At 45.5% G+C, this 20,584-nt stretch overlaps 2 protein-coding genes across 3 annotated transcripts; one reads left to right on the forward strand and one right to left on the reverse strand.

The window, feature by feature from the left end:
- The first annotated feature begins 9,987 nt into the window (after positions 1 to 9,987).
- Positions 9,988 to 15,829, forward strand: LOC123120452 (glutamine--fructose-6-phosphate aminotransferase [isomerizing] 2). Its single transcript, XM_044540446.1, has 11 exons — positions 9,988 to 10,567; positions 11,025 to 11,197; positions 11,771 to 11,882; positions 12,421 to 12,560; positions 13,468 to 13,629; positions 13,952 to 14,273; positions 14,406 to 14,656; positions 14,740 to 14,854; positions 14,949 to 15,204; positions 15,285 to 15,453; positions 15,551 to 15,829. The coding sequence occupies exons 1-11, from the start codon at positions 10,300 to 10,302 to the stop codon at positions 15,632 to 15,634; spliced, it is 2,052 nt and encodes a 683-aa protein (XP_044396381.1). The 5' UTR covers positions 9,988 to 10,299; the 3' UTR covers positions 15,635 to 15,829.
- Positions 15,830 to 16,858: 1,029 nt separating this feature from the next.
- On the reverse strand, positions 16,859 to 20,213 carry LOC123124607 (neo-calmodulin). Of its 2 annotated transcripts, none has more exons than XM_044545194.1 (3): positions 19,917 to 20,213; positions 19,411 to 19,783; positions 16,859 to 17,027 (listed from the first exon to the last, which is right to left on the reverse strand). In XM_044545194.1, the coding sequence occupies exons 1-3, from the start codon at positions 19,987 to 19,989 to the stop codon at positions 16,859 to 16,861; spliced, it is 615 nt and encodes a 204-aa protein (XP_044401129.1). In that variant the 5' UTR covers positions 19,990 to 20,213. The 2 variants fall into 2 exon arrangements, with proteins under 2 accessions (XP_044401129.1, XP_044401130.1); XM_044545195.1 differs by lacking the exon at positions 16,859 to 17,027 and adding an exon at positions 18,483 to 18,696 and having other exon boundaries at positions 19,917 to 20,205.
- Positions 20,214 to 20,584: the final 371 nt, after the last annotated feature.

The following is a 20,584-nucleotide window of genomic DNA, read 5'->3' on the forward strand; positions in this document are numbered from 1 at the left end:
TATCTCATCTCAAAACCCTAGTTCATCTCTTGTGTTCAATCTTTGTACCGGAACAGATTGGTACCTGTGGGTGACTAGTAGTGTTGATCGCATCTTGTAGTTGATGCTAGATGGTTTATTTGGTGGAAGATTATGTGTTCAGATCCATTATGCTATTTAATATTCCTCTAATCTTGAGCATGAATAATATTTTTGAGTAGTTTCCCTTATTCTTGAGGCCACTGGAGAGGTCATGTTGCAAGTAATCATGTGAATTTGATATTTGTTCGATATTTTGATGATATGTATGTTCTGATTCCCTTAGTGGTGTTATGTGAACATCGACTACATGACACTTCACCATCTTTGGGCCTAAGGGAATGCATTGTGGAGTAGTTATTAGATGATGGGTTGCTAGAGTGACAGAAGCTTAAACCCTAATTTATGCACTATTCCGTAAGGGGATGATTTGGATCCATATGTTTAATGTTATGGTTAGATTGTTATCTTAATTCTTCTTTCGTAGTTGTGGATGCTTGCGAGGGGGTTGATCATAAGTGGGAGGCTTGTTCAAGTAAGAACAACAGCCAAGCACCGGTCCACCCACATACCAAATTATCAAAGTAGCGAATGCAAATCAAAGCAACATGATGAAAGTGACTAGATGAAATTCCTGTGTGCCCTCAAGAACGCTTTGCTTGTTATAAGAGACCATTCCAGCTTGTCCTTTGCTACAAAAAGGATTGGGCTACCTTGCTTCACTTATTGTTTCTTGTTACTTGTTACAAATTATCTTGCTATCAAACTACATGTTACCGACAATTTCAGTGCTTGCAGAAATTACCTTGCTGAAAACCACTTGTCATTTCCTTTTTCTCCTCGTTGGATTCGACACTCTTACTTATCGAAAGGACTACGATTGATCCCCTATACTTGTGGGTCATCAACGGGCATGTGGTCGATGACTTTGGTGAACACAACTTTCTGTACCCACTTTTTACTTTCTGTTATTTAGAATTAATAAACTAGAAATGACATGATTATACTGTTTTCTGAATTACCCGTGCAATAAAAAATGACCAGAAAATAAAAGTTCTCAGAATGCCCTGAAAAATTAATATGTTTTTATTCTGTAATATATAAAAAATAGTGGCACTGAACACACCCCAGGGGAATGCACCTGTGAGCCACAAGCTCACAGGGCGCGCTTACCCCCTAGGTGCGCCATGCAAGCTTGTGGGGTCCACATAGGCCCCCTCACTTATTGCTGGCACCCATGCTCATCTTCTTCCTCCGGAAAAAACCAAACTTGCTCCATAGCCCGTGTTCTTGCTCTTCTTGCTGCAAATTTCCATCTCCTTGCTCATTGCTACTTCTTGAGCTTGCGTTGGTTTTTTCCTTGAAGAGGAAAGGGTGATGCAGCAAAGTAGAGAGAAGTATTTCCCTTAGTTAAGAACCAAGGTATCAATCCAGTAGGAGAAACACACAAGTTGATGGTGTCGTGGACTTAACACGGCAGATGCCCTAGCGTAAGGAATTATGTGTGGAGCCATCGCAACTAGGTTAGCTTGAAGGGGTTAATCGGGACAAAGGACACAGAGAGTTTATACTGGTTCGGCCCCTTGCAATGAGGTAAAGGCTTACTCCAGTTTGGGGTTGTATTGCATGGGTTCAATTACTAGGGAGCGAATACGCTTGACCTAGTTTTCGATCTCTTGTTTCTTGTCTCAACTCGCCGCCGGGTCACCCCTTTATATACACAGGTTGATGCCCGGCGGCTTACAGAGTCCCGGCCGGCTCATACACAACATGTCCGGCTCGGTGACTAACTAAGCTTGCCTTACAATACAAGTTACACATATGGCGGTTTATCCTCTTGGGCCTCAAGTCGCCTCTGGGTCTTGGGCCTTCAATAGGCTTGCTTTATAACCCGCCATCTTCATCCTTAAGTCGCTAGTGGCATGACCCGGCCCCTCCTAGGCAGGTCATACCCAGTAGTTATATCCCCAACATTAGGCCCCAGGTTGATTTGAACTTGTTCACATCAATCTTCAGTGCTTGACTTAGCAGAATCTTGCATCGTCAATTTTCATGAACTTGCTATAACCCGCCATGACGCGAGCTCATAGAATCTTGTTAACCCGCCATGACATCATCTTGCATTAACTTCGCATGAAGCCCAGAACATCTCAACAAATCTTTGTCTTTAATGGAGTTTCCAAAATTCGAGGCGCCCGTGCAGCCACATAACCATTTTTTGGCCTCCTCGATTCCCGTGCATGCCTTTTATCCGTCACCTTATAAATAGGGACAGGGGTCCTTTTCATTTCCCCCCTGCCTCCTCGTCTTCGTCTTCTTCCTCGCAACGCCCACGCGTGCCCAAGCTCCGCTGCCGTCGACCTCATCAACTGCCTCAACTCCGGCGGCTGCATCGACCTGAACGAACCAGAGCACCGCAGCACACCTCCGCTGTCCAGCAGCCCCAGCAGGTACTCCTCCTTTCTCATAGCAGATCTCCATTAGGGTTTGCCCCAGTTCATCGGAGTTCATCTCCGTTCTTCTTTGTTCTTCCCTAGATCATGTAGTTGAATCTGAACCTGACGCTGAAGATGCACGTTGATAGTTTTAGCATCCTTTTTCCAATCGTAGTAGACCTTTTTTCCGCATAAGGTCCATCCGAACATATGAGTTCTTCCACTGCCTTCGCTTTAGGTCTTCAATTTATTTTATTTCCAAACTGTCGTAGATCCAAAATTATAGCACCGATCTGCAGAATCTGTTTGTCATCACTTAGCAAATCCTCACTCATAGATTTGAAATATGGCAACTGTTCGGGCGGCTTAACTGATAAACCATAATCCACCATGTACCATTAGTCCCCTTTTAAGCCGCCAATTCATGTATCTACATAACTCAGTATTATCTTTCGGCTTAACACGTTGGCTCTTATATCACTTACTTTTGAATCAATGGCCGGCTTAACAGCATAATTTTAAATCGGCAATATTTCCTTCTTAGATCTTCAAAAATGACCAAGACTATCACCTCTTGCAACTGGGTCGCTTCCCGGGTTACCAAACAAACGTTGAACGAACATGTTCAAGTAGGCGTTTTAGCCGCAAAAAGCGTCATTCATTGGAGAGCCCCAGGAACAGAAACCGTCCCTGAACCCAGGGAGGGCAAAGTGGTCGTCTTCACTGACCATATGCTCCGGGGGTTCACTCCGCCCGGCTCAAAAATTTTCCATGAAATATTGCATTTTTTCCAACTCCATCCTCAAGACATCGGACCCAATTCCGTCACAAACATTTGCAATTTTCAAGTACTTTGTGAAGTATACCTTCAACGGGAGCCCACTGTAGAACTATTGAGAGAGTTCTATTATTTAAACCGCCAAACTGAATTTACGGATGGGCCGAGTCTAGAATTAGACGGCATTTCAATTCAGAGGCGGAAAGACGCCACCTTCCCAACGGATCGATGGAAGAAGGTGGTGACGCGCCTTGTAGTGTGCGCATGTGGTGCCCACTGTGAGTGTGCTGGACCGGTGTGTGACCCAGTCCGGGTATGTGCCTAGGCTGGGGCATGGCCATCTGGCTTTAGATGTTAGACTTTGGTGCGATGTTTGTTTGGTATTAGTCTCGGACATTTGGCACCCCTTTATCAAAGGGATAGTAGTACCAACAGGTGTTGCTAAGATAATGGCTTCAGACATACTAATGTATTACGTTGTAAGGTATTTGTGAATAATTATTAAAATGGGCATGGTGCAGAGGCCGGGTACACCCTCCTTTTCTTAAAAAAAAATGAACACACCGTGTACATCGTTTAGTACTTACGTGTAAGCTGGTGACGTGGAGGGAGGTGGATAGATGGATAATGACAACCGAGAGAGACGGGCTATCTCCTGACTATTCAAAGTCATCTAGTCAGCGCATGTGGGCGCCCTAGTCCACCAAACTTGAATTTTCCTTTTTGCGACGAAGTCCACCAAACTGATACCGCCTCAGCATTTAGTCTAACTGTATTTCACTAGATATCTCTAGTGGCGAAAGAAAGGCTCTTCTAAGGCATTGACTGAAATGCACTCTCAGAAAAATTGCGATGGCACTCTTGAGAGTTAATTGCCAAACAACACCACAATTGCACATGTTTTCTTAGAAAATAATCATTTCACTGACAATTTACAAAAAGTTTGATTTTCGGTAAGTTTTTTGTCGTAAGCAATAAAGCTCGATCCAGCGTGTCTTGACGCTCCCAATCAAAACCCACTCTGTTGAGTCAACCGTTAGTATGAAAAAAGGGGGCCACCCATCAGCATCTATATTCCTATTTTCCATGTCTCGTGCATTTCATCGAGCACATTGCCCACGCACCGCCGACCGCCACCGCGGGAGACAGACGACCCGACCCGACCACACGGCCGCTGTCCGCGCCACTTCGTGCCTTGACTCTTTCAACCGTCGACATCCTGATGCGCGTACCTCTATGAGTTGTCGAGCTCCCGACGGTGTACAAGGTTGAGCTTCGCTCACCCGCGCTTCAGCACACTCACGCAAGATCGACTCCCTTGCGCATACGCCCCAGCCCGCTCCGACAAGGTCGACTCGCCCTCATCCCTACCCGCTACGACAAGATGCTCAATTACACAACTCTAGTGGGGTGCAAGAACATCTGAGATGCCTGCATGGTCCCTTCCCTAGGATGGAGCTCGTCCGAGATCCCCGACCTGGCTGGAGGGAGAGCTTCTGGCGCCGGAATGTCGAGCGCCAGATCCCGATGGTGATTGACTTGGTCTCTTGCTCGTGGTGGTGGCCAGTGGGTGCCCTGGATCCGGGCGGGATTCTGCGCCCTTGGTGCTTGTCGAAGGAGGATAAACCATTGGGAAGGGGACAACACCATGGGAAAAGGTGGGTGGGTCGGGGTTGGCTCGATGGCACTAGTAGAAAAACGACTTTTAGTACCGGTTCGTAAGGACCTTTAGTACCGGTTCTGGAACCGGTACTAAAGAGTGGGGACTAAAGGCCCCCTCCTTTAGTCCCGGTTTAACACGAACGGGGACCAAAGGCCCACCACGTGGCACGTGGCGCGCCGTGGTCTGGAGGACCTTTAGTCCCGGTTGGTAAGGATTTTTTTATTTTTATTTTTGAAATAAAGCAAAAACGGCCAGCCTACTGGGCCGGCACGGCCTGCATACGACTAGAAACCCAATCTCTAGTTGGGCCAGGATGCAGGCCCGTACGGCCCAGTAGGCCCCACAGGGCAGAAGACTTGCAATAGGCCCACAAAGGCCTGCTTAGAGAGGAGCTCGACACGTAGCCGCGGCGGGGCTTATAAACCGGTGCAAGCTCCTCTCAACTAGCGGGGTGGGACTAAACATTGTGCACTGCTGGTGGCAGCGCACCACCTTTAGTACCGGTTGGTGGCTCCAACCGGTACTAAAGGTGGTGGCCTTTAGTACGGGTTGGTGGCTCCAACCGGTACTAAAGACCCCCCTTTAATACCGGTTGGAGCCATCAACCCGTACTAAAGGCCACCACCTCTTTAGTACCGGTTCGTGGCACGAACCGGTACTAAAGGTTCGCCACGAACCGGTACTAATGAGCACCGCCCGCCTGGGCGTTGGAACCGGTATTAATGGTCACATTAGTGCCGTTTCAATACCAAACCGGGACTAATGAGTTTCACATTAGACCCTTTTTCTACTAGTGTGGGCAGATAGACGTGGGGGAGAGAGAGGAGGGAGAGACTGACAGGTGGACCCTTCACCCAAAGAAGATATTGTGGCTTGTTCCACTACTGATGCCGAGTATATGGTCACAATCCTATGTTAGATAATAACGAGAATAAACGAGACAGAGAGACACGGATTTGGATTTTTATGTGGAAACCCTTGCGGGAGAAAATCACGGACGCACGAAGGCGCAATCATTACGAGGAGGAGTATTACAAGCACGAGACGACAAACCGCAATACATGAGAGTCCTTGGAGGACAAGTAAACGAGTTGTACTCGTACGCGTCGGTACCAACGGAAAAGCCCACATCGTATGTACTACGTCTAGTCCAATACGGTAGAATTTGGATCACAATTTAACATCCTCGATTTCACCGCATAGGACACATAGGACATTGTTTGGACCACGTCTCTTCTTGATTTTGGACGGAAGTCTCGCTTTCCAACATCCACGACCTTTGATTTAGCAGCGCCTTGATGCAACGCTCGTAGAGCGAGTTGGTAAATAATAACCCAAACCGCTCCAACTTCCAACCGAACGTGTGCAGGGCCGAGCTAAGAGAGCAAGAGGACATCAAGGTGGCTAACCGATGCCATTGCTCCCTCCAGGTCTTCCTTGAAGAACAATGAGATAATGGTCTCCAATGACGTTGCACCACACATCCTCTACTATGATGTTGCGATCGGTTGCAATGGCATAATACCATGAACAGTGATAGATAAAGGGGTGTCACCAATCCAAAGGTCTAGCCAAAATAAGTATTCTTGCCATTCCCGACTTCATGAGGGCACCAATAAGAAGCAAGTCTTCTCAATGGCGCACCAAAATTGGAATCCTCTAGGGTTGGTTGCCATGTCAAGAGGGGTCGCTCACAAATGTTACTTTCGGATGATATTCAACCATAGACCCCTGGTTGGTTAGGATTATAGTTTTAAAAACAGGACCGAACCGCCGGTCCGACCACAAAAAACAGAACTAGCAACTCTAGTGGCTTCTTAAGCACACGGGACCATCCCGCAAGCGGACTAGTGGAAATCAGAAAAACCTGTGATTTTCTTCCGAGTAGGAGATAAATTAGAGCAATTGAACCGGTTAATGTACATAATGTTTACTTTTAAAATGGTTAATGTACATAAGATGGAAACAACAATTGTGTTATCTAGGTTTCGAGCCATAGGTGCTTGATTATAGACCGAAGCCTCAAACATGGCCCAAACAACTGATCCCAGACTAGTTGTTGTACATATCCATGTAAATATGTATATTTGACCTTCTCTATCGACATAATTTGCATTTATTTACATATTGAAACGACAACCGAACCGGTTGAACCAGTTGTTCGATCGATGAAAACCGAATCAACCAAGCTCACCGATTTTGTCATTTGTACGGTTTTCTTAACTATGGTTGGTATCCTCCAAGCCCATTTAGCCATAAGGAACCCATTCATGAGCTTGGTGCTGATGGACCCTAAATCGCCGACTTCCTTGTGCGAATAGATAGTGCTCCAAGTGACCATGTGGTATTTTTGTTTCCCCATTTCTTTCTGTAAGAAGAATCTAGAACAAACCTTGTCAAATTTCTCATGGACCTGATACTGGTGAAGGAAGAAACCCACTACATATATACGAAGGTTGGACAGGCACGCATTGATGAGTATGGATTTGCCACATGTGGACTGGTGTTTACCCTTTGTTTGCAAAAAGACTCGAATCTGTTATAGAGGATTACATAGAGGTTCTTGCACCACCAGACGACCGCCGCCGTCGCCAAACCGAGCCAGCGACGCGCTGCTGCAGCTGCGCCTATACCGAAGCCAGGGTTGACCTAGTAGATGACCGTCGAAAAGTCTTCATGTATGTGCACCTAAGGATCAGCGTCCTAGAGCCGCATTTGTCGCCATTGAACTCTTTAATAGACTTGAAGTGCATGATACCAAATCCCACCGCCGGGCACATACGGCGAGAAACTCTAACCTTGCTGCCATAAGGAGACAACATGGATCTAAGCTGAAGCTTTGTCAACTCCGTTTCGATGGATGAACTCGAGGAGGATTAGAGCTCTGAACATTGACTTGAAGATGAAGCGTCATCAACTCGAACGACGCCCTCGCGAGAGAAAAAACTAACCTAAACTATTAGTCGGACTGAGGCACCAGGACCCCCCTCCCTGCTGCCGGCCACCTGAACGGCAGGCAGAGGGGAGGTGGATCCACGGACTCGCCGGTGAAGGTGGGAGGGGATGAATACCCTAGACGCCGAAGTCATGAGAGGAAAAGAGAACCTAATATGAGGATAGAAATTTCCTTCAAGAGACAACCTCTTGGACAGGTGTTTACCGACCTAAGGGTCCACCCTATTAGCCACTATATGTGAGAAACCCAAATTCATGACCATGGGGTGCTTGTACTAGGGGAAGCACAAGATAATTGATGGGAGATATCCGGATTTACAATTCATTATGTGGGCAACCCTAAGTTTATCTTCTAGGTCACCCGCTATGACCATAGTCTCGCTTTTGTCAAAGTTCATCCTCAACCGACATCGATTCGGAACACATCAGTAGACACTTAATATTAATAATGTTGACTGGGTCGTTCTTGACAAGGATAAGAATGTCGTCATCGTATTGTAGAGTAGTGATGCCACCATCTATAATACTCGAGACCAACCCATGGATGCGACTAGCAGCCTTCTTTTATGTGATCAACATATTGTTTTAGTTAGTTATATAATTGTTATTAACACTAGACTAAAGTAATATTTTGATATTATCTTAGCTATCAAGACATGCTTGTTGTTTATCAATAGTCATGGGCGCGAGGCTAATAGAACTTGCTATTTATACAGATTTGCTAGTTCACACACAACCGAAAAAAATGTAGTGCCAATTGATCATGGTGGTATAAAGGAGCATCACGTCGCGAGAGGCCGAGTCGGGGTGACGCCGCTGGCCGCAACATCTTCGACAAGGCCTCATCAGGACCGCGCCAAAATCGGGGATGACGTGGTTGTCTGCAACAATGTCGGTGGAGGAGCGGCAATAGATTGACTGGTCTGAACAGGGAATGCGTGGTAGCCGACAACAAATTTGGCATGTGGAGGTTTAGAGGCTAGTTGGGGAGCGGCGACAACACGCTAGAGGCTCTGGCTTGAGCGCTGCCGATTGGGTGTTGCAGGGGTTGGCAGTTCGGCCGACAATGAGTGGGAAATGCTTGGTAGCCGACAACAAATTTGTATGTGGAGGTTTAGAGGGCTAGTTGGGGGCGGCGGCAACACGCCAGAGGCTCTGGCTCGAGCCCTGCCGATTGGGCGTTGCAGGGGTTGGTAGTTCGGCCGACAATGAGCGGGGTATGCATGATAGCCGGCAACAAATTTGGTATGTGGAGGTTTAGAGGGCTAGTTGGGGGGGGGGCGGCGACAACACGCCATAGGCTCCGACTCGAGCGCTACCGATTGGGCGTTGCAGGGGTTGTAGTTTGGTCGACAATGAGCTGGGAATGCGTGGTAGCCAACAACAAATTTGGTATGTGGGTTTAGAGGGCTAGTTGGGGGGCGGCGGCAACACGCCAAAGGCTCCGGCTCGAGCGCTACCGATTGGGCGTTGCAGGGGTTAGCAGTTCGGCTGACAATGAGTGGGAAATGTGTGGCAGCTGACGTCAAATTTGGTATGTCGAGGTTTAGAGAGCTGGTTGGGGGACGGCGACAACACGCTAGAGGCTCCGGCTCGAGACGCTGCAGATTGGGCGTTGCAGGGGTTGGTAGTTCGGCTGACAATGAGCGAGGAATATGTGGTAGCCGACAACAAATTTGGTATGTGAAGGTTTAGAGGGCTAGTTGGGGTGGGGTGGGGGGTGGCGGTAGGACTTCCGTCCGAAGGAGGAAGAAATCATTCGTTGGAGGAGAAAGAAACCAGGAGAAGGAAGAGGGTTTCGGGGCAATTCGGCTGAATCAAAACTCCTTTTCAGTTAACTGGTGACCCCGTTTTTATTTAAAATAGTTGCAACATGCATTTTTCTTTTAAACACATTACAGACGCAAGCACTAATATATATGCGCATACACTCACCCGGAATATACCACTGTCCACATAACCATCCAACCATAGGTTGGTTCATATGTCTTTTCTCTTCTTGATTTTTTTTATTGATGAAAAAACATCGCTGTGCAACGTGTTTGTTAAACATGGACACAACATGGCTCTAAATCTAAGTCCTCTCACTTCACCTAAATCACGCCCTCCTCCCCAGATCCCAGAGAAGCGAAGGCGACCCACTCCTCAATCTCCACAGCCGGTTAGCAATCGTCTCCCACGCCGGCCGGCCGGCGGCACCCTCCGTCCTCCTGATTTCAGTTAAACCGCTGACCTGACCTCCTCTTCCCGTCAGCAGGCGTGCGCAAGTGCAACCCACACCAAACATATAAAACGTGCTCAAAGGGAGAGCCTCCGCCCAAAATACGCGGCCTTTTCCTTCCTCCTTCCTCCTCCAGCTCGGTCGGTCGACTCCTCCCTCCGAGTCTCCACCTCCGACCTCCTCCGCTCCTCTCCAAGCAGCTCCCCCAGCTCCGGCCCGCGCGCCGAGGATGTGCGGGATCTTCGCCTACCTCAACTACAATGTCTCGCGGGAGCGCCGCTACGTCCTCGAGGTGCTCCTCAACGGCCTCCGCCGGCTCGAGTACCGCGGCTACGACTCCTCCGGGATAGCGGTCGACGCGGACCTCCCGGCGCCGCCTGCGCCCGGCTCCGCGCCGCCTGCGCCCGGCTCCGCGCCGCCTCCCTACGCCGGGGCGCCCCCGCTCGTGTACCGGCAGGAGGGCAAGATCGAGAACCTCGTGCGATCCGTCTACGCCGGTGAGCGCCTGCTTTTCCGCCTCTGGTTGTGCTCCAGCCGGGTCCGCCTTCTAGGCGCTCCTCTCGGTCAAAGGAGGCATGGTTTTTACGTTTAGGCGGCTAAAGCTTCCGCAATTTGGATTCTGCTCTACTCAGTTTTGGATTTGATGATGATCTTCGGGAGGGGAATTCTGCGGTCAGCGCCTTTCGCATTTTGACTCGGGATCTCATAGGCCTCAACATTCTGGATCTTTCCAGATTATACACAATTCACCCCGTTAGGATCAAGTCATTTTTTTTAGATTTATTATGCCATCTGACAGTTATTGATGCAATTTGGCGCATGCTTTGGGCCAATTTTACTGCATGCAAGTCCCACTTCCAAATTCTGCCACTTATCCTGATGCACGGCAGGTTGGCTACCCAAATTTCAAGCACATAATCTAACGACTTGCTCAACTTATGTTTTGCTCTTCAGAGGTTGATGAGAAGGATGTGAACTTGGATGCCGCATTCAATGTGCATGCTGGAATTGCTCACACCAGGTGGGCCACCCACGGCGTACCAGCCCCGAGGAACAGCCACCCGCAATCTTCCGGCGCCGGTGATGAGTTCTTGGTCGTGCACAATGGCATCATCACAAACTATGAGGTTTGCTTACTCTTTTCTTATGATCTTGTTTACAGGCTTTTTCCCCAGCAGTATACAGATTTTTTTTTGTATAAGTATACCATTTGATTTTGATCCTAGTTATCCTTACAGTTGTAGATGCACATGCATTGTGCATTATTGCCACTAGGATGACCTTGTGCTAGTGGACTATAAGAATTTATTTATTTTTGGGCGGGAAGGACTATAATAAGTTTAATCTCCCGGTCCGCCACATGGGTTGTCTATCTCATATACTACTGCTAAACAGCAAAAGGATTTCAAAAAGAAAGAAGAAACTAAACCGAGTTCAGTCGATTATTTAGTAACTGGAATTTTAAATGGTTCAGTTTAAATGGTTCTTTAAATGTTTAAACCATATTGCAATACGTAATATCATAATTCACAAGATGATAATTTGCTTATCACACATTTGTGGCTCGCAAGTATCTGAAACTTGTATGCATGATTATGATTAACCTTGTGAGGTATCAAATTATATTGCATGGATAACATGATGGAATGAGAAATTTTTGTGTTCTATTCTAACTTGGTCTTTGTGATGTACCTATACAGGTTCTGAAAGAGACACTTACTCGGCATGGTTTCACCTTTGAGTCTGATACCGACACAGAAGTCATCCCTAAGCTAGCAAAGTTTGTTTTTGATAAGGCTCATGATGGAGAAGGTATATATGTTCTTTATGATGTGATATTGTCGCTATAGCAAAAACTCACATGATATACTGTGCTCTGTAGTTTCTCATAAGTTTGTTTGGAGCATACTAGTACTTACTTCCTCCGTTCCTAAATATAAGTCTTTTTAGAATTACAATATGAACTACATACGGAGCAAAATGAATGAATCTACACTCTAAAATATGTCTATATACATCCGTATGTAGTCCATATTGAAATCTGTTAAAAGACTTATATTTAGGAATGGAGGGGGTATTTATTTATTGAAATGCATGCACAGAACAAATTTGCCAAAAAGCTCACCTGTTGGAGATAGGTGGACAACATATTTCAGCACTCACCCTGGCATCTTGGCTCCTCTAGATTTTAGTCATCAGAATGATGCAGCGCAATTACTTTTACCATATTGAACTCAAGGCGTCTTGGCTTTATACCATATTGCAAACAAAAATAGTTACTGATTGAACATGCTGGTGTTAGTTTTATTTAAGGTGACTTCTTTGTTCTTACAATTTATTATTTTCACAGGTGATGTGACATTTAGCCAAGTTGTTAACGAAGTCATGAGGCAGCTTGAAGGCGCCTACGCCCTTATTTTTAAAAGTCCACACTACCCCAACGAGCTGATTGCATGCAAACGAGGCAGCACACTGATACTTGGTGTCAACGTAAGCAAAAGAGTCCTTGTATCTTTTCTTGCTATTTGGTTGGTGCACCTCAAGAAGTTTTTCTTCTAATTTTGTCCGTGCAAGTTTTTATGGTATGCTCAGATTTTTTTTCTTGCTCTTCAAGTTATACGAAATTATTCTTCTAATTTGGTATGCCTTTTGACATGCGCGGTATTGCTGACCCTAACATGTTAATACATGCCTTGTCATCTCTGCATGCTTGTGGCCGCTTGCTTCCAAAAATATGAAATGCGGAAAAACCGCAAAGCGACAACACAAACCTTTACCCCTAACAAAACATAAAGCTTTGAAGCAGGATGTTAGTTCTACTTCTGCATATATATGATTGGTATATGCCTTTTTGTCGTATGTGTTTTATCGCGAAGGGGACTACTCACAAGTTACACATCAACTACTCGATGTAGTAAATTACTCCCTCCGTCCCATAATATAAGAGCGTTTTTGACACTTCACTAGTGTCAAAGACGCTCTTGTATTATGGGACGGAAGGAGTACATGGCTAGCTGACACGTGTTTCATTCCACTTAACCCCTGCACAGTATACTGGTTGCAGATTAGTTTTAATGCTTTTTGGAGAAGTCTGTCTGTTTAATAATGAGGATAGTTTGGTAATAATTTTCGACGCAGCCTCTCTGCATTGCACTGTGCAGGGATAAGGCTTGCCTCGTATAATCCTTCCCCAGACCCCACCTGGTGTGGGAGCTTCTAGCACTGGGTCTGTCCTTTATAGTTTGGTAATAATTTCCTTTTTCTGTCAATCATTATTGTGTTGCTATGCTTTCCATTTTCTGGTCAATGTGACCATATAGATCTTCTAATTCCGCTTCTGTTGAGTTGAACTTTTATGTTTTACAAATTTTGACTCTCTTGTCTCTTGTGTTTTCAGGAATTGAGTGGTCAAAAGAGCGGGAAATCATTCAATGATGTCAAAGCCCTGACAGCAAACGGAAAGCCAAAAGAGCTATTCTTCTCCAGTGATTTATGTGCTATAGTGGAGCATACGAAGAACTATTTAGCTATTGAAGATAATGAAATCGTTCATATCAAGGTACAGCTCAAGTGTTCTCTTGTTAGTATCCATCCCTACCCATAATTGTTCTTTTCCCTCCTTTTTGTTACAAATGCTGTTTTCCTGATCGGCGTGGTTTTGGGAATATACTTTTGGAAAATATGCACTATTCTTGCTTGCCTGCTAGCATGCTCTAAGAAGAATGATTCACTACCTTAATCTTTGTCATTGTTGACCCTCCTTTTTCGGTGATTCCAAACTAAAAGCTGAAGGCGTACTATCAGCCGCATTTTGCTTCTTTCATGAAGCTTGCACTTTATACTTTATACCTGCTCATGTTCTAACAATTTACATATTGCAGGATGGCAGTGTGTCTATCCTTAAGTTTGACCATGACAAAGAGAAGCCAGCATCTGTGCAACGAGCATTATCTGTTCTTGAGATGGAAGTTGAGCAAATAAAGAAAGGAAACTATGACCACTTCATGCAAAAAGAAATCCATGAACAACCACATTCACTGACGACAACGATGAGGGGTAGACTAAAGGATGGTGCAGTTCTTTTGGGGGGACTGAAGGAACACCTCAAAACAATTAGACGCAGTAGAAGAGTAGTCTTTATTGGCTGTGGTACTAGTTACAATGCTGCGTTAGCTGCGAGAACTTTTGTGGAAGAACTAACAGGTGAGTCAGTTCAGTTTGTCTGCTGCATTGTCCTTATGTGGAAGCTTTAGAAATGAAAACACTAATGCAATGCTTATTTAGGTAGTGATCTTTTAACATGTCTTTCTATCCCTTGCATTACTTTTGCATTAGGTATTCCTGTGACAATGGAGGTTGCAAGTGACTTGCTGGACAGACAAGGTCCCATCTACAGAGAGGACACTGCTGTTTTTGTTAGCCAGTCAGGGGAGACAGCAGATACCCTTCTTGCTCTTGATTATGCACTGGAAAATGGAGCACTTTGTGTTGGCATAACAAATACTGTTGGAAGCACACTCTCAAGAAGAACACATTGTGGAATTCATATCAACGCTGGTTGTGAAATTGGTGTTGCTAGCACTAAGGTAAGCTTTTGTGCATTCTCCTCTTGCAGTAGTTTTCAGTTTTTTGGCATCTTGTTCCCTAACAGTCTTTGAAAATTGTGCAGGCATACACAAGTCAAATTGTAGTCATGGCAATGATGGCCTTGGCTATTGGATCTGACCAAATATCCACTCAAGCTAGAAGGGAAGCTATCATCAGTGGTCTTTTCAGTCTTCCAAGTATGTTTTTACTTGAATCAACCATGTACCATGCACTCTGTAGAAGTGCTATATTCCATTGACGTTTTCAAACATATGCAACATCACCATGCAGGCAATGCGAGTCAAGTTCTGAAACTTGACTCTGAAATGAAGGAACTTGCCTCTTCATTGATCGACTCGGAATCGCTCCTCGTGTTTGGAAGAGGTTATAACTATGCCACTGCCTTAGAGGGTGCTCTCAAAGTTAAGGAGGTTGCGCTGATGCATAGTGAAGGCATGTTTGCTGGTGAGATGAAGCACGGGCCACTAGCCCTAGTGGATGAAAACCTTCCCATCATCGTCATTGCAACACGCGACGCATGCTTCAGGTAATCGCTTTGAGCAGAGCTTCTCGATCAGTTTTTGTTTCAGACGGAAAATACCTAATACTGTTATTCTCCTTTTGCAGCAAGCAACAGTCCGTGATCCAGCAGCTCCTTTCTCGCAAGGGGCGTCTGATCATAATGTGCTCAAAGGGAGATGCCTCTGCTGTCAATCCCCGCGGATCTTGTAGAGTGATTGAAGTTCCAAAGGTCGCGGACTGTCTCCAGCCAGTGATTAACATAATACCGTTACAGGTTAGCCCCAGCTTTCTTCTTTCTCTCTGTCAAATTTCGAATTCAATTTTCTTGCTAAGTTTGCCCACTGAAGAATGTTTTGTTATCTCTGCTTCAGTTGCTCGCATACCATCTCACCGTTCTTCGTGGATTCGACGTTGACCAACCAAGGAATCTGGCGAAGAGCGTGACCACCCAGTAAGTAGAGGAAAAACATGCAGAGTCATAGCTCAGAAGTATTCAGGTATTTCTTCTAGAAAAGAAGAAAGAGTGCTGTAGCCGTGAATATCGTGATAGTGTATATTTGAGGAGGTTAGCATCATCGGCAGTCTGTTGATCAGCTCGTTGTGAAAATGTATGAATGTTATTTGCGAAAAAGAAAGCAGGTTATCTTTCATGTATGCTTTGCTTGTCGTAACCTAAGATGATGCATTGGCTCGCTGGAATTGCTCATGTTGTAATTACTGAAAGACCTTTGTTTGTTATTATTACTACCATTGGAAACATATTGAGAAATTAAAAAAAGAAGTCACAACAAAGGAAGTATACAGATACTCCCTCTGTAAACTTCTATAAGATCGTTTAGATGACTAAGATCATTTAGATCACTATTTATCTTATAGAAGTTTACATCTTATAGAAGTTTACAGAGGGAGTATATAATAGAAGTGCAAAATGATAATTTAAATATAATAAAGTGGTCACCGGTTAGGCCATGTTTGGCTATATAGGGAAACCAAAATCCCCGAGGGCCATGTTCGGTTATACCCACCCCTATCCGGATCGGGGCTGAAACCTGATCGAACCCAGCGGTTTTTTCTTCTTTTGAATTGTTTGGATTGATTATCACATGTGTCATGTGGTGATCGAACCCAGCGGTTTTGCCCTGCTGGGGTGAAATGCAGGTGAGCTTGGTATCTCTCTCTTTGGTTAAACCCACAGGGGGTTCACACCCCGACCTATCCCTTCCAAAAGCGCCGGGTTCTCTTTGGTTAAACCCAACGTGGGTTACACCTCGGCCGGTCCCTTCCAAAAGCGCTGGGTTTCATTGGGGAATCAATCCCTGCCTCTCCCCGCGTGGAATCAACCATTGCCCTTGCACCGAAAAAAATGAGTTGCTCCTCTCTCCCATTCTCCTCTCGCGAACCCTAGGCGACAGTGGCCACAACGAAGGTGGCAGGGACAGAGGCACGACATTGGTGGGACCAAGAAGCGTCAGACTTTCGCGAGCGTGTCAACCTCGTCGACTAGTGCATGCCATCTGAGGCGAAGGCTCATCCGTGCTATATTTTGCAACTGGCCATGGCTGTTGTGGCCATCCTCGATGAGATGTTCGCCACCCGAGAGATGCTCGTTGGAATTCTGAACTACCCTATGGCTTTATTAGAACTTGATATCTAATATTAAATCATATCATTCTGTAATCTCATTGATGCACATGGATGTTATATGTTGGAACCTGTAAGTTTTTAAGTGCTGGCATGCGAACAATGCTTGGCGACTGTTGTTGCTGGTCCTTGTATTGTTGTGTTCTTCTATTCAATAATATAACCATTGTTCTGAACTTGTAAGTTTTCTGATCTTTCTTTTCAGTTCTGCAGCAATACAACAACACAGCAGTACTTGAAAGCATATTTTTTTCTGATGTTCCTTTTTTTGAAAAATAATACACACAACTTTATTCATTTGAAATAACAGTTATATCATTTATGAGAAAGGGTACAAGTTCAATTGGAGGCTCCTCAAGCCAATCATACGTCAAAGAAAATCTAGCCAACCTAGCGAGCTCATGAGCAACTTTATTTGCTTCCCTATTACAATGTTCAAACCTACAAATAGTAAAATCGCAAATGGAATGATAACAGTCGTCGAAAACAGCCGCCGCCCCCAAAGAATGACCACCCGTCTTCATAGTGTCAATGACCTCAAGATTGTCATAATTAATAACGAGTTGGTTGCATCCCATCCTTTGCGCAAGGGCAAGACCGAATCTGAGAGCCAAAGTTTCCGCCGTAGTAAGTTTTCTACGATGTTCCTTGTACAATAGAGCAACACAATAGTAAGTTTTATGACGATGTTCTTTATATGACAAAGCAGCACAGTAGTACTGTTTGTTCAATGGGCTGAAGGTTTAACCGAATGGATATTAGTAGCAGGGGAATGGAGGGAGAAGGGTTAGTGGGATTGAATGACGGGAGGGGGTTCACCCAATCCCTCCAGGGATGGGATCCCCTATAGGTTTAAACCCCCTAGAATGGAACAAAGCCTAGTGAAACTAATCCTCCCAGGAAGTAATTAGGTTGATCTCATACTTGTGAATCAATCCCCTGAACTTTGAAGTGGGTTTCGTTCAACGGCTTCAGAGGAGTCCCCCCCCCACCCCACCCCACCCCATGGAACAGGGTAGATTGGGCCGGGACTTTCCCCGTCCCGGCCTTAACCAAACACACACATCACTCACCCAAGTGGTGAGTTCACATGTCCTTCCATGGACAAGAGGGGGTAGACCTCAACTTTAAAAGGAATGCCAATATTTATTTAGTCTGATGTAGGTGGGTCCATCTCGATTAACTATTTTAACTTTTATCTAGGATTCTAGGTGAATTGACTATTTTAACTTTTATCTAGGATTCTAGGTGAATTGACTGGTAGTTGGATAAAGATCAACATCTATAAAGGATCCTCAGATGTGTTTTTATTTTTCTTTGATAGTTTCACAACCGTTTTGCACCCACAGATGAATGTGCTTTTTCTTTGTTCAACGGATTATTCTTTTAAACGAGGGTATTCGTGCATGGATGGTAGCTCTGGAATAGCACCATGAAAATTTTATATTCCTTGAGGACGCTCTTTAATGAAACTTTTGTTTTAGCTGGCCGTGACTAAGAAACCACCGGCTTTGCTTGGTTAGCTGGGAATGTTAGACTTATCATTTTGTCTGGTAAACCTACTTTGAGCTCACGTAGCCTATGCCGGAGTAATCGTATTCTAGGCCAGAGCAATGAACCTATTTAAAAGATTGGTGAATTAATGCACCTATAAGTAAAGTCTTTCACTCTTGCGAATCACGGGGTATCCTGCTTTACTTGTTCTCACTCACTCGTTTACACTTCTTCCGGCTGTAATTCAGACTATAAAAGCAAAAGAAAACCCTGAAATTTCTCTTCTTAGAGAATTGTACATGGGCAACCGCCCCCACCGCCGTGTGAGTGATCCGACCCACCGTGATCGCCAGCTCCATGTTCCTCCGCATTTGCTCGCCGTCTGCATATGCAAATGAACCGTGTACGCCGTTAGACCGAGCTTATAAATTTCGTTATTTCGTTTCACTCAGTTGGATTTCGTTGCATCACAACGGGCCCATATCGACTAGAAAATATTTGGTTGTAAGTCGACTATCATGACATTCCTTATCCAACAGAAATCAGATAATTGTGTATTCAGAAATAATGTGCAAATTTAAGCGTGGTAATATACAACCAAGCACACCCAAAATTGCAAGCAATGTCTTTGTGCAACTCTAGGTTTCATGATGGGCAACTTGATAACCTTCGGTCAAATGATGTTTTTGATGCTTTTGAACTTTGGTCTACCGCACATGGATGCTGTTTTTATGTTTGTTGTTCCATTACTGGTTGATAGTGGAACCCGATCCTCTCAAGGATCGCATGGGAAAAAAAACTGATGTGCAACTTGATCTACCTAGAACCTTTTTTGCGAAAATGATCTACTTAGAATCTGACAATTAACTGGGAAATATCAAATCCATCACTATTCAACAATGCAACAATCTACTTAGAACCTTTTTTTTGCGAAAATGATCTACTTAGAACCTTTTTTTTAGCTTGATCAGTAGGAGAAATTCAACAATGCAATCCTAGAGTGCTGATATGATCTTCGAGAAGAATGTAATGGAATGGAATGTTGATCAGCAGGCAGCAGGGTCGATTGGGTGGACATTGGAGGGGCAGTACTCACTTTGCCATCATGACCTTGGCGAACTCCTTGTAGTTAATCTGGCCGTCGCCGTCGGCGTCGGCCTCTTGGAGCATCTCGTTGAGCTCGTCCTCGGAGAGCTTCTCGCCGAGGTTCTTCATGACGGTGCGGAGCTCGTCGAGGGAGATGAAGCCATTGTTGTCCTTGTCGAAGACGCGGAAGGCCTCGTGGAGCTCCTCCTCGGCTTCGGCGTCCCCGCGCATCTGCCGCGCCACCAGCCCCAGGAACTCGTTGAAGTCGATGGTGCCGCTGCCGTCGGCGTCCACCTCCTCCACCATGTCCTTGAGCTCACCCTCCGTCGGGTGCTGCCCCAGCGACCGCATCACCGTCCCCAGCTCCTTGGTCGTGATCGTCCCTGCGCCCGCCCAAATCACCCGCCGTCGCAAAAATCAAAATCAATCGACAGCGCGCGCGAATCGATCGGTCGAATCGGATCAGGAGGAGCGCGGGAAGAAGAACCATTGGATTGATTGATCGAGGGCGCGTACCGTCGCCGTCTTTGTCGAAGAGCTTGAAGGCCTCCCGGAACTCCTGGATTTGCTCCTGGGAAAGCTCGTCCATTTTGTTCCCGTCTTCCGCCGGAGCCCGAAAAGACGGCCGGTGATCGATGGGGACGACGATCGGAAGGATTCAGCGGCGGATTATTCCTCTTGTGTTGCCGCCAAATCCATCATTATTCCCCTCCCTTGGGCTGATCGCCTCGATGTCGTCCTGTTCGTCGCGTTGGCTAAAATAAGTAAGTAGAAGGCGGGAGGGAGGAGCCCGCCATTTATACGTACCTACATGGAACTTACGCTGCGGCCAACAGAAAAGAAAGAAGAAACAGCAGAGTGCTCTTGTGAGCTCGAGCTCGCATCCACCCTTTGCTATAATAAATTCAAAAAAAAAAAACTTAACAAATTAAAAAAAACTCATTTTTTGGCAACAAATATTGATTTGTGTTTCACTGCGTGTAAATTTTCACGATGGCCGCCTCCGCAAATGTCATTTCATCGTAAAAATTTGCTCGCATATGAAACACACATCAAAGTTAAAAAAACAGATTTTAATTTTTTTTGTATTTTTTGGATTTTACTAGCAAAGGATGCGTGTGAGCTCAAGCTCACAAACTCCATGTCCGAAGAAACAACCGCTAATATTTACATATTTTCTTCCA

The sequence above is a fragment of the Triticum aestivum genome, chromosome 5D (genome assembly GCF_018294505.1).
Source record: "Triticum aestivum cultivar Chinese Spring chromosome 5D, IWGSC CS RefSeq v2.1, whole genome shotgun sequence".
In the NCBI taxonomy this organism is placed as follows: Eukaryota; Viridiplantae; Streptophyta; class Magnoliopsida; order Poales; family Poaceae; genus Triticum; species Triticum aestivum.